At 38.9% G+C, this 14,029-nt stretch overlaps 1 protein-coding gene across 3 annotated transcripts in view; it reads right to left on the bottom strand.

The window, feature by feature from the left end:
• Positions 1–14,029, bottom strand: part of NTRK2 (neurotrophic receptor tyrosine kinase 2) — a 197,183-nt gene that overhangs the window by 74,843 nt on the left and 108,311 nt on the right. For all 3 annotated transcript variants that reach the window (XM_058043676.1, XM_058043682.1, XM_058043677.1), the window contains one exon: positions 7,011–7,199. In XM_058043676.1, coding sequence (XP_057899659.1) covers positions 7,011–7,199 — 189 coding nt within the window. The remainder of the gene's footprint in view (positions 1–7,010; positions 7,200–14,029) is intronic.

Raw genomic sequence — 14,029 nt, forward strand, 5'->3', positions numbered from 1 at the left:
ACAACATTCTGTGTAATAAAATGCAAATATTTTGCAGAGAGAATGATATCTTCCTTTTTTGATTAGACATAAATCAAAAGGACAGATCAAGACTGCAACAAACATTATATCCTGGAGAAAAAAGTGATTCTGTGGGTTCACCTCAACACTAAATGAGGAAACGTATAAGTTTTTCTTTCAAATTCTGAAATTTAGTGAGGTAAAATCCCACACTTTTCAAGTTGAAGCCTTCTGCCTTTGGGAGAATGCTGTCCATCTGACTGGGAAACAAAAAAATGCAGGTGTATTAAGTCTCAGAATGAGCATCAGGAGTAAAAGTATCTAATTTCCCTAAAATGCATTTATTCCTCATTACATTTTATTAGTTGGACAAAGGAAAAAAGTGACCATGTTCTTGGGAAAAATATTTGAGACTTAAAAGGTATGGTCTGGGAGAAAAATCCCTTGCCCAGTTGAAAAAAAAATAGTCAAAGACAACTAATGGAATTACACCACTGATATATACAACAGCCATTTCTGACATATCTGTGACTTGACGAACAACTCTAAAGACACACAATTTAAATAGTGATTGCAATCAGGGATTAAAATGCAGTCAAACTACAAATGTATTTAGTCAAATAATAAGATTTAACTTCATATATCTTTATATCCTCATTCTGACAATAAAATATCTCCAGAATAAAACAAATAGTAGAATCAGGACAAGAAGTAAATATATTTTATATACCTCCTCGTAATCTCAACCTCATCCATGCTTGTCTTTCAGCATACAAAGTTTTTGTAGTTTTCAGCATCTGAAGAGTCCAAAGTGAGTGCCTTGTTAAACCTCACAATCACAATTAACAATGAATTTCAGGAATAACAAGTTCAACTTGGACAGAAATGTTTTTCTTCCCAGTCTGGATTTCCCTAAGATTTATCAGTTTTGCTTCTCTACATTCTAGCTGCGGAGGTCACAGTGTCTTTTATAGGAAAATGAGCTGCTTATAAATTTTTAGCTCTGCAAGCTTTGGGAGTTGATGGAAAATCCCCAGCCTCAGGGCTTAGCTGGCTGAGAAAACACTACAGCAGCCCTTTTTCTGTAGTCACTCAAATATAAAAGCCTTTCAAAAGAGATGGAAATGCCCACAGAGTGTTTGTCTTGGGCAATCCTTCTTCTGTGCACAGGGACCAACTTGATTAATTTTTACCTTACTATGTTAGGCAAAAATTACCCCTGTTCCTCAGGACTGTAGGAAAGTGCAGGGTGACAGACGCAGTCTGGAATAAAGTCAAATGGAGACTACCCACTGCAGACAGTCTGTATTTTGCGCATTGCTACTTTCCAAAGGACACTACCGGCACACGGTGAGCCACACCCAGAAACAAACAAATATGCTACTCTGCATCAGAGGCCTGTCAAGTCCCTGCAAGAGCCTGAAACTCTCTCAGTGAATTTTATTTTTGCTAGTGCCTTTCATTTCACGAGAGCGTATCATGTGCCTGCCTGGCAGAGAAGCTTGAGCACCCAGCAAAGAAACATGTGCTGGTGGCAGGCTCTGCTGTGGGACTCCTGGGACAAGGATGCCTTAAAAATACAGACCAGGTGATCACAGCTCCTCCTTTTGTTGCATCTACCCTGGAAATACAGACAACTACGTCTTTTTTCATACTGAATGACTCACTGATATAGATCAAAGGGTTGGGAAGAAGGTTGTCAACATGCTCCAAAATTAAGAGAAACCAGACTGCCTTGTAAGGTGTCAGTGGTCAGAGCTGTCAATAAAACAGGGTGTTGAACTACAACTAGCTGCGCCCTTCTGCAAGCAGCCTGGTAGAGGAACTGCAGCTCAGTGGGCCCTCATGTCTAGCTGCTCCCCTCTGCTCTCTCTGGTGGCTGTGACAGGGCTGTGTCCCCACAGTAACAGAGAAGGGCCAGCTCTGCACACTCATACGCTTCTGCTCTGTTCAAATGCTCCTAAACAATCAAAGCTGAATTTTAAAAAGAATGTAATTAATAAAACAAAAAATAACATAATATAAAAAAGAACAAAAAAAAAAAATCCTTTTTTTTTTTTTGTTGCTTCCTCAGGTTTCTGGGCTCTGCCTAATATTCTGAAATTTTTCTTCCGATTTTTTTTCATCCAAAAATGGAATCTGGCATCATCACCAGAATCCAAGGCCTATGGTTTTAAAAGCCAAAGTACTATGGGTGTCATGATAAAATAATAAGAATAACTGTCCTATTTCTTCTCTCCCTCAAGATTCATTAAAGAAGGTGGACTGAAGCAGAGCACTAGCACACAAAATCTGGCTATGCATATGTTAAAAAGAAATATATAGTTAAAGAACAAGTAAAGTAAAAAAAGATTGAGGTCACTCTTAACTAAACGGTGTAACAATCCCTAAAATGCAAAAATCCCTAAGCATAAATTGTAAAGTTCAGTACTCAGAAGGGGATAAAAGAGGGGTGCTCTGAAAACTTCTGCCTTTAAAATTAGCACTGCACATGCAATTAGCAATTTACTCTGGAACTGGAACTATAGGCTAAATTCATTTTTTCAGATCAGCAAAATAAATAAAAACTGTTTTAGAAAAATAATTTCTGCCAATTCATAATCAGCTTCAGACTTTCCTTAATGGAAGCCAACTAGAAGCAAATAGTTATTATCTAAACTGCGTATTCAGACTCCTACACTTGAAAGAAGAGAATCTGAAAATGCAGAAATACAGAACATACCCAAGTTTCCCATATGAAAGTCACAATCCACACCACGCCATCTGAAATGCAGTAGCTATTTATAAGGCCAGTCACTGAAAACATCTTGCCACTAAACCATCCATTGACTAATCAATAAGCCTGCCCAGTACAGAACGCTCTTTTCCAACACTGAAATCAATGAAATTGACAAAATTCAGTGAGTTGCAAGAACAGATTAGCTGGGAAGTGCAAACTGATGTCAGTGCAGCTATTTCTCCACTACAGGAGGTCTGAAACTGTGAGCTTGCAAACTTTTTCATCAAAGGGCAAAATTCTAACCTTCCTTTCAGTAGCACCCAAACAACCACAGTGACTTTGTGGGGCAGGGCTGGGAGTTACTGCGATAAGGCTCAAAGACCAGTTTGATTCTCAAAATCCCAAAACCACCTGCAAGAAATTTCTTGTCCAAGTTCTGCCCTAAGAATCTCAGCCTGGGCACTTCCACTGATGTTTTGTGACCTCTCCTGAGGTTTGGCTTTTCACATTTCCACAACCATGTCAGACTGCATGTCTACCATTCATCATGGAAATCTAGCAGTAATGGACAGAAACATTCCAAGTACTGGGCTGCAAGTTAAGTGATGAAGAAAGCCCATAGTTGCTCCTTGGAAAAATGGATTTGTTTCTTCTGTCCTCTTTCAACTGATGTGGCAGTCTTGGCTGATAACTTCAGCAGCTACAGTTTCTGCACAGAGGTGTAGAGGACTAGTTTTTAAAATGCTATAATATTAATTAAAATCTCAAAAATCTTAGGGTCTGTAAAAACTTACAAGATTAGTGAATCTAGTAAAGGTTAGGATTTATGCTCCCAAGACATTACATTGTCCAGCTGCTTTCAGGAGACAAAAATCCTGTAAGATTTGCCATCCGTGCAAGGTTCATGGACCTGGTGATGTTACTTCCCTACGAAGTTATGCCTCAATTTTCAACAGCAACAACTGAACCTTGTTGGTAATTGCCAGGCAAGAGGTTTGCAGGCGGATAGACCAGCACGTGTTTTATAATGGCTTAACTGCAAAGAGCACTGTAGCGTGTCCAAACTTCTGGCCCTTTGTCACCTACCTGAAATCAGAATTTTCACTATCTGACAAGAATTGACAAATGAGAAATACCTTCTGCTTTCACACAAAGAGGAGCCACGAAGTCTGGTAGGTGTGTGAAACATGTCTGTGTACCTCAGACTGTATCATTTCAAGGTGAAAATATTCAAGATATTGGAGTGGCAGATGAAGCCACTAGCCAGCACCAAGCAACAGAACATGGAATGGAAAGGAGCTCTGGGATAGCATGTCAGACAGACATATGCTGAACAAGCTAATGAGAAATACTGGTAGTTAAGCAGTATATATCAGCCAATCCCAACTGGAAGATGGAATCTTCTACTGTTACATCAATTAAAGGTAGAGATGAGTGTTGTGCTGAAATGACAGAAATGCAGTCCTCCTGAGCGAGCACTGGAACTGTGTGACCACTGAAGCTGATGGGTCTCTGGTCTTCACCAGTTTGCTTTTCTCACCCTGAAGGCAGCATCTTAAGAGGAGGAAAGTGCTGTAACTTTTAACCTGAGACAGAGTCTTTAGAAGTCATCAGTCTTTTGATTTAGTTATTCAGTAGTGAAAGGACCAAATTACAAGATACAGTGATGGGATGTTAAATGACACTGATTGTAATCAACTTTTTAATTTCCTTTTAAACACATGCACTGCTAATTCTTTGCAATGAAGCTTGATACAGTGTATTCAGAAATTATTTTCTGTAGATAAGTCAAAATATGGCCTAATTAGGTAATAAAAAAGAAGCTTCACTTACTACTAAGAGCAAAAGTATTTCTTCATTTCTGTGAAAATTACAATACAATCTGTGTACAGTTTCATCTAGCTTGATGTCTCACCTTCTTCCACAGACCACCATGCACTAAATACAAAAGTGCCTTTTCCAGCATGACTGTCAGTGATTGTTGGGTTTAATGCTGGTGAACAATGGAACTCAGATCAGATAGGAAATAAACAAAATCGTTAACTATCTTGCTGGAGATAAGAAACCATATGACATTTGAAGCTGGCAATATTCTATACAGGAACAAGGTACAAAAGTACTTAGGTTAGATGTTTCTAAATACCAGATATACACATCAGGAGGAGGTTGGCAGGTTAAGAAAGGACAAGCACAGCTCTGTAATAATAAACAACTGAGAAAGAAAGAAATATGTGACATTATATCTGGGAAGCCCATTTTTGCCCAAGACAATTTAATTACACTTTTTTTATTGGATAGATGTTCAGTGTGGTATAAGAAATCTGCCTTTGGTTTATACACTGCCATAGTTTACCTGATTCTCTCTACTAAAGCAAAACCACCACCACCACCACCAAACACCCACCAAAACACAAAGTCTGGGACCACAGTGGCAATGTTGCAGAATGCAGAATCAAACCTCCCCAGAGCACCACAGCAAAGTCCTGAAGCATATCATGCAAGCATTTACACACCAACCAAACTTCATGAACTGTGATTAATTTCCCTGACACCATGTGGGTTTCATTGCAGCACAGAAAACCAAATACAGACTTATGTATTTTTAGGATCAGGACCTACTTAACACAAGTCAGCCATGATTTAATATGTCTGTACTTAATGTGCAGTTTACTGAATGTGAGAGAATTCTAGTATTTTTGTTCAGTTTGTGTTTTTCCCCAGAACAGCACGTATGTTGTTTCAACATTGATGCTGACGTTAAACACTCTGCAGTTACTGGTGTTTATTTAAAGAATTAAAAAGTTGTCTAGTGCAGCTGGGAACAGAGGTACAGTAGCCTCATATTTAAAAGCATAGAGAGAACTACTAGGGATGCTGCCCATTTATGATTCTTTAGCAGCTTCTATTTTTTACAAAAATTAATGTTCTAATCAGAATGCACCTGTATAATGTTTTTCTCATGCTGATCATGTGTCACCAGTGATTTCCTTGTGATCCCACTGCATATGCTGGGTCAGCATATTCAGATTGTTGTTATCTGCTGGTAGAAGAGGTAATACAGTATTTCTAGCCACAAAATAATGCCACACAAAAAAGCTATAGTAATAGTGAACATCAGGGATGTACTATAAAAAGGCAGAAAAAGACTTCTTGTTGCAGGACCATTCTTCGGGACTATGTTTAGTGAAACAATCTAGATCTAAATAAGCATTAAGATTCACAAGGTAAGTGGGTAGTTCAGCATCAGTCTTTTTTTGCAGTGTCAGAAGTTATGCGTTCATATCATGCATGCATGCTGTCATGCACAGGTCAAAAAATATATTTGTTACAGCATTTAAATTTTGCAAAGTTGGAGGCAAAGGCTTCAAACCTTGACAGTAAGCCCCTATGCTACAGTTTGTGCTGGAAAGTAAACACTTAGAGAACTTAGTGTCCTGATGAGAAATAGTAATCTGTGCAGTTACTATTCATTGTAATATCCTTTACATATTTTTTCAGTTATGTACATTAATGCTAGTCACTGGTTCAAACCCCAGAATTTAATATTTCAATTCTGAAATTATTACTGTGTTTGAAAAGTAGCATCTGAAGTAAGTGATACTTTTTTTAACTCTTCATAGTTTAATATGTTTAGCTTTTCATATTTTTTCACATTCCACTTGCTATTAATTGAACATGAAAGAATTTGTATGTGATACATATTGTCCAGCATGCAACCTTCTTTTCATCTGCTCTACTTTTAAACATTTAAAACAATTTCTGTCTGTGGAGGTTGAGTTGTACAAGAAATTTACAAGAACTGAAGTTTTAACCCTTATGATTTTTACAACTTTACAAATACTCAGATTTGAAAGTTAGGTTATAATAATATTACATCATTATATGATCTGGTGATGTTGATATGATCAATTTAAAAGTAGTGCATATGTAACAATACTGACTTTTGCTTATGACCAAAGATCTATTTTCTCCCAAGAATACATTCAGAGCATAGAACTGGCCAAAGACCACTGAAATCAATGGAAAGGCTACCAGTGATTTTGATGAAATAGGGGTGGGCGTTTGAGCATAACATTGCTCACTTCATTGCCTTGTCACAAAGGCTGAATTTGGCTTAAGACAGAGGTAAAGCAGTTCATCCCATGTACCTTTAGTAAATAGCACACATTTTAACCCCACCATTCCACTCCCAGGAATTTAGAGTATTTCGTTATGCTAGTTCTGTTAAGGAGCTGCTACACTTGCACAGGTAAAATGAATGATTGAAACACATAGAGTTGTCTGTACTTACAGGTATCTGGCTTGAGCTGGCTGTTGGTAATTCCAAAGTACTGTGGATTTTCAATGACAGGAATCTTTGTCATCCCAATGATGACTGCATCAGGACCCCCCTCAGAAGAAGAAGGAGTGTTACTGCCATTTGAGATGTGGTGGAGGGGACTGGCTGAATCGTCGTCATTGCTGATGACTGAAGATGGACCTAGAGTTAGAAACAAAGATTTTCTTGTAACCTAGTGTATGGTACTCTTCCCTCAGATGAGTAATATTTATCTTTTTTTTTTTTAAGTTTTGGTCATTTGTCCTTCATTCCTACAGTCAAAAGCTCTCTTTGTGTGCCTTGTTGACCTTACCTGAAAAATTTTGTATCTCTGGGTGTAGATGGAGAACAGTGGTTTTTGTCCATTAGGAACTGGAATCAAAACAAGTTTTTGTACTGGTGCATTACCTGGAGTAAATGCCATTGTCCAGCACAGTCTGTCACTGTGCAATATCTCAAAACTTGTTGAACTAATTTTGTCATTCTCAGAAATAAGCTATGGAATATGCACATTAACTTTTTTACCTTATGCCCTACTTGAAGCACACAGCAGTAACAGCACAAATCCAGGGAATGCCTGCCCTACCTGGCATTACAAGAGGACAAAAGACACAGCAAATGGGCTCATCCTGATGTGGGAAGCTGCTAATTTCTGAAAGAAAGATGGGTTCAGGGCCAAAATCCAGGGGACAATTTGCATAGTTCCAGAGGTGCAGAGAAGATGCTGAGAGGAGTAGAGGAGTAAAACCTGGAGCTACTGTAGAGAGGCTCATCCTGTCCAGGGGCACATCCTACTGGCTCTCCCATCCATATATAAATCTAGTCAACTTCCAGAAAAAAGTCTATTGTGAATGGTAATTCAGTGACAGATTTTGTTTTGTTTTCATTCCATGCTTTGTATTTTTAATGAAAGTGCCACACAGATAAAATCTTGTAAATAGATTTAAAAAAAATATCCTTCTTAGCACAGTGTCCCACTTCTGTGAACTGCAGGAGCCTTTGAACTAAGAGCAAATCAGCACAGACTACATTTGAACTCTTGACATCTAACCCTGTCACTTAAATTCCACATTACTTCTTCCAGTTTTAGAAAACCAGAAGCACCATTTAGCAGCAAAGACATTTTGCCTAATGTCCTGACTGAAGAGACAGCAAAGAATACACATATTTCACTTCATTCTCCATCCACATTAACAATTAACATTAAAGGACATTCACGTCCTTTAATTGTAACAATCAAAAGACAATGCTAGAAACAGATGGAAAAAATCACCCTCTGGAAGTGCCAATTCTGAAATAGCATCTTTAGCCAACTGCATTTAGCTTTTGGGCAGCAGCAACAGCTTGAGAAGAAGGGGGCAGAAGAGAAGATTTTGAGGACAATAAAAAAGCTGTGTTTACTCCAAGTCACCAAATTGCATGTTGGACTCCCAAACTGAGTTTTAAACTGGACAGAAAGAACACTGTAGAGGCAAGACAGAGCTGAGTAACCTGCCACATAGATGGCAGCTGTGTCTGCAGGAGGTATAGGGAGTGCAGAGGAGGGACCAGCAGGATCACCAGCAGGTTCTGTATGCACATTACTGAGGACATGAGAGAAGACAAGCAAGATGCATGGCAGCAGACACACAGCTGAAGAACCAGATGAGAAAAAGGACAGTCCCAAACACAACAAAGAAAGGGCAGCATTAAAGAAACTCCTGCTCTTCTGTGGCTCACTGTATCATTAACAAAATTACTTCATCATTACGCATCAGGGCTCACAGCCATAAAACTTAAATATCCTGGCATGTGGCTATTCAACTCTATATTTTGAAACACAAGTATATTCACACCCCTGTCTAGCTTTTCTTTCTCCCCAGTTGGTTTAATGGCGCATGAGGGAAATGTTTTCATAGTTTGAAAAAGTACTTCCCCCCCTCCCCGCCTGAAACACTAGAAGTAATTTTTCAAATACCTGGCACTTCACGGGAATGTCACTGTTGACAAATGTAAGTAAAGCCTAGATCTCTGCAATTTATCAAGTGAAATACTCATACTAAGGCTGGTTTTGTCATTACTGATCACTCAGATCCCACATGATTGACTCTACTGGGAAAGATGCCAGGATAAAGAATTTCTGGTAAAAATTTCTGTAATGAAGGGCAGAGCCTAACAAATTGTGAGAATGGGCCACTCAGATGGCACAGCCAATACTTGTGTTAAGTCACAACACATTTTTCAGATGCGTAAGAGTTTTTTGCACAAACATTTGGAGTGCAACACATTTCAAACTGCATTCAGGTTTTTCATAGATACCATCCTTACATCCTAAACTTTCTGAATCTCTACTTGTTGCTCAAAAAAAGCAGGCTGTTTGATACTTTCTTGGGAAAACAAAATACTTTTACATTAATATACTTTAGAATGAGCATCAAATCTCTTCTCTCATAACAGGGAATTCTCTCCACTCTGAAACTTAATAGATGCATGTCTTTAAGTCCTTTCCAGTCCTGCTGTTCTCTGCTGCACAGGAGGAGGCTCTTTTGTCATTGTTTACTTCCAACATACATGCCGTGATGGCAAGGAAAAGTCACCATTGCACATTTCTAGGTGTTAAACTGGGATAATGGCTAAGGAACTCAGTCTAGTCATTGAATAATTTCTACAGTACTTCAAGATCCAATTTTGTATGGTGAACTACTGTTTTCAACCAGTATAAACTGCAAAGTGCCGCAGGTGAAAATAGACAATTGTTCTGTAAATCTACTCAATTAGGTTTACTGGTAAAAGCTAGTCTTCTGTGTGCTATGAAGCAGGTTCCAAGTATATACAGCTCTCTGAAGTAGGTGAGGGAAACCTGGAAAATAAGGTGACTTTCATGTCAATTCCTGGCAGTACAAAACCATTTAAGAAAAATTCAATTCTAGGAACCTTGTTGCTACATCACTCTGCGATCCCTCTTATTAGCAAAATCTCATGCAATGGTTTTTGTGAATAGTTTTTTGCATTCAAAATCCTATTCCCTGTCTATTTGTTCTCTAATTAAGATAATTAGAACACCTCAGATGAAATTTTTGTGTATCAGAGGCAGATGAGTTCACATCCTTTCAAACTTCCCTTTTCCTGACCTTTTTGTATCAATGTGAGCAAGATTTTACGTAGACCATTTCCATACTTGTTTATTTGTTAGACTATCTACTCATCACAAAGCTACATTTAATTGTCTGAGAGCACTAATCCACATTACAGCTAAAGACCAGCCAGCTCTGCAGCTGGCTATGATATTCAAGTAATGTAAAAGCATTTCTAGGATGCAAGATGAGACTATCACCTGTGCTGACAAGAAATGAGAGCTGCCCTTTTCTGAATGGGCTCTGTGCTCAACATGAAGGATAATTTCTTGAAGCACCTTGGAGTGTGGTTTCATCCACATGAAATGCGGTCACTGAATTACTTGCCAAAGGTAGAACAAGTATGGTAATTGCACTCAGTCACCTACTACTGCCTCTGGTTTTCATAAAATCTGCTCTTGGTTTTACACCTGAAATATGAAAATTTTTGACAAAATGTAGTAGGTTGAAGTGAAAGTCATGGGTTATCAGTAGTCACTAGCTATTGCCAAGAGGTGATTCACAGTTGGCTTAAGCTTTTAAGAAGACTCCAGAGACCTTCTACCAGTATGCTGCCCAGAATCTTCCCTTGATATCACTTTTAGACAATTTTTCTTAAGAAGACAAGTTGGAGCCAGACAAGAATCGGTACTCTGCTTGGGGGAAGATGTGGGCTATCCACCACGGAGATTAATTTGTCTTCTGTTTGATATTAAGCTAAGGACTTATCCATTCCGCATCACCTAGGCTCAAGTAGAATCCCTTTTGTGTACAAAAAAAGCCCAGCAGCTCTGTAAAAAAGTTGTGACATGTAAGAAGACCAATTCTAATTGAAACTGATGAGCTAAAGCAGAAGAGACACCTTTTCAGCTTTACTCAACCAAAATGCCTCCAACAGCTGGGAGGGGAATTATCCTCAACACATAATACAGGGACAGGCAGAAACAGCAAACTTCACTTACTGCACATCCCAAGGAGAGCTGCGCTATCCTTCAAACAGTGTATGTCTGCACTGTACTTTTTGAACAATTGAATTTCCCTAGGTTAAGAAATAAAATTTAATTCTATTATTTTCAATGTGTACTCCTATTTTTGAACAGACAAAGGAGATTCATTATTAATACATACAGCCTTTCATGACAGGAAAGGCTAAGAAAATTGGGATTGTGCAGCCTGCAAAAGAGAAGGCTTCAGTGTGACTTCATTGCATCCTTCCAGCTCCAGAAGGGAGCCTATAGGAAAGATGAAGCAAAACTATTTACAAGAGCATGCAGTGACAGGACAAGGGGCAATGGCTTCAAACTGAAAGACAGTAGGATAAAATTAGATATTAGGAAAAATTCTCTGCTGTGAGGGTGGTGAGGCACTGCAAAAAGTTGCCCAGAGCCATTCTGTGACTCTATTCTATGGTTCATTATACTCCTATCACCATCAGAGTTAATGCAGTTTTAACGTGCATGCTACACTGCTATTTGTTGGAGCTGCCTTTGCACGACACATTTCTGTGCAACACACATCATTCCAATTGTCCCTGAAGTCACTGCTAATGGCTCAGGCACACTGTAAGACAATAGGAGTAATAACATACCACAAACCTGCCTTGATTTTAGCTTTGTGGTTGGAGCTGTGCATTTGCAAGGATGGATATACTTACTCAACTGTTAGGAAGCAGGTCATGTAAAAAGCAGCATTTATAGGGACAATTTTGTGCTGTGTCGCCTTAATAAAAATTGTTCCTTCCATGAAAAATTATGTTGATTCTTAGGATGGTTTCTCAGTGGACCTTGCACTAGCACTGGCTCTTGGCTCCCCTGGGAACAGGGATCAGTCTGTGCCAAGACATGGTAACAGCACACTGCCAAGTTAAAAGCACAACAGTGAATGCATGTCACATGAGTCAGCACCTCTGCTAAATTCCAAGGCTATACTGAATCTCCTCCTTTTTCTCCTTTTGGGAGGGACGTATTTTTTTAGTAGTTAAATACAATGTTCTGAAAAGCAATTACACAAGATTTCATGTCCTGTGAGATTCCCATGTTTGCTGTAGATTTTTATATTTTCTGCCTGATTGAAATGAAAGTATTAGGCTTCAGCAAGAGCAGATATTCAATTTTTCATCTTATCAAAGCAAGAGCCAACTTTCTCAGCAGAAGAGACACCTTTTCAGCTTTACTCTAAAAATTGTGATCTTATCTTTCACTCCCTCTGGAAGACAAGTAATCAATCACAGTTTGGCACACTTTTTTCTGACTAAGGTGTTAAGTTTTACTTCAAATATTCCTTTGTATTCCCATGTTCAGAAACTGTGGTACCAAACGTGGTACCAACACTGTTAGAGTGGACAAGAAAGCCAGCACAATAGAAAGAAATGCAATTATAGAAGAAATATTTTATACTATTGGTCTCGTAAACTGCAGTATGTTATATAGGAGGAATTGGATTAAAAGATGTAAATAGAACTCAAGGAATAAACCCAAAACCAAACCAACCAACCAGCCAACCAACCAACCAACAAACCAACCAACCAACCAACAAACCAACAAACCAACCAACCAACCAACCAACCAACCAACCAACCAACCAACCAACCAACCAAAAGAAGACTGAATATGCTTCCAAAGAGTAACAAGTTAAGTCTTGCTTTGCTTGGTGGAGATGTTCAAAGCTAAGTCAGACTGTTCTGCCAGTCTAGAGTGGACTTACCAAAACTATGGTCTTTGCTTTGCAGTTGCCAATGCTTGTAATGAGGGAAAGCTCAAGGCAAGGCACTCCCATGATTTCTCAGCAGTTCAGCTGTGTGGAGCAATAGCACATCTTGCCTCTACCCACCTTCTAATTGACCTTCCCTATCTCATATCCCCGTCCCTGCCAGCTACCCAGACAGCAGCCATTAGTCTTAGTCTTTGTGTAGCCATCTCTAAGGTCACTGTCATATGCAGTTGCAAAATGAGTGTTAGGGGGTTAATCCTCCTTTGTTGTGGTGAAGGAAAATGAGAAGATCACCCTAAAAAGCATTATACCCAAGTTCATCCTGCTAAATCATATTCCTCTTCACAGATCAAAGAGTGCATGTCCTTCTACCCTGGAACAGTACACTGAGCCAAAACCCACACTGTTACACATTAAGTCTGTGACTCAGAAAACTGAGACTTGCCAGGCTTTAGTGTTTAAAGGATAAACAATTTCACATCTTCTGACAGGTATCATCAATCTATTTAACTGATTTACACCCACCAGTGCTTGTTTAAGCTTGTACTCTGTTGCTTCTTGACATATGAGATGAGAAAAACCTTTTGACACTGTCCAAGAAGTTCAGTTCCCATCCAAGATGATGCTCCCAGGAAGTCAGGAGAACCCAAACAGAGCACTGGAGAACATCCTCACATCCAGCAGACAAATACCTCTGTTCCCCACCAGCATGCGCTTCCAACATTCTCTGAATAAAACAAGTAAGCAGGCTTCTTGAAGGTCTCCCAAAGGAGAGTGGAAAATCAGGGTTTAAGCTCCAGAAGCAATACCTAGGAATCTGCTCACTTACAACTATTGCAAAACAAATTGGAGAAATCAGTTTGAAAATCATGATGAAATTAGACCAATTCAATGATGAATTGTTTTGTTTGGATGATCAAGGACAAAAGGTATTTTGCCTTTGTTTTCATGTGAAAAATCAATGTTTAACTTTTTCTCATTTGTTGCAGCTTCAGAAGAAGCCTAAATTGTTTTGTTTTCACTGGACCACTTTCACACAGAGCAAATTATCTACATTGTTGGATTATCTTCATTCCCACATGGAATAATTTAAGTAATGCATACCTTTGAGTCTAATGAAATAACAGGTATGTTATTTAGCTTTACGGTACCAAATTTCCAGTGTTGCTAAGTGTCAAGATGCCTTTTCCC

This window comes from Melospiza georgiana, chromosome Z (genome assembly GCF_028018845.1).
Source record: "Melospiza georgiana isolate bMelGeo1 chromosome Z, bMelGeo1.pri, whole genome shotgun sequence".
Taxonomy (NCBI): domain Eukaryota; kingdom Metazoa; phylum Chordata; class Aves; order Passeriformes; family Passerellidae; genus Melospiza; species Melospiza georgiana.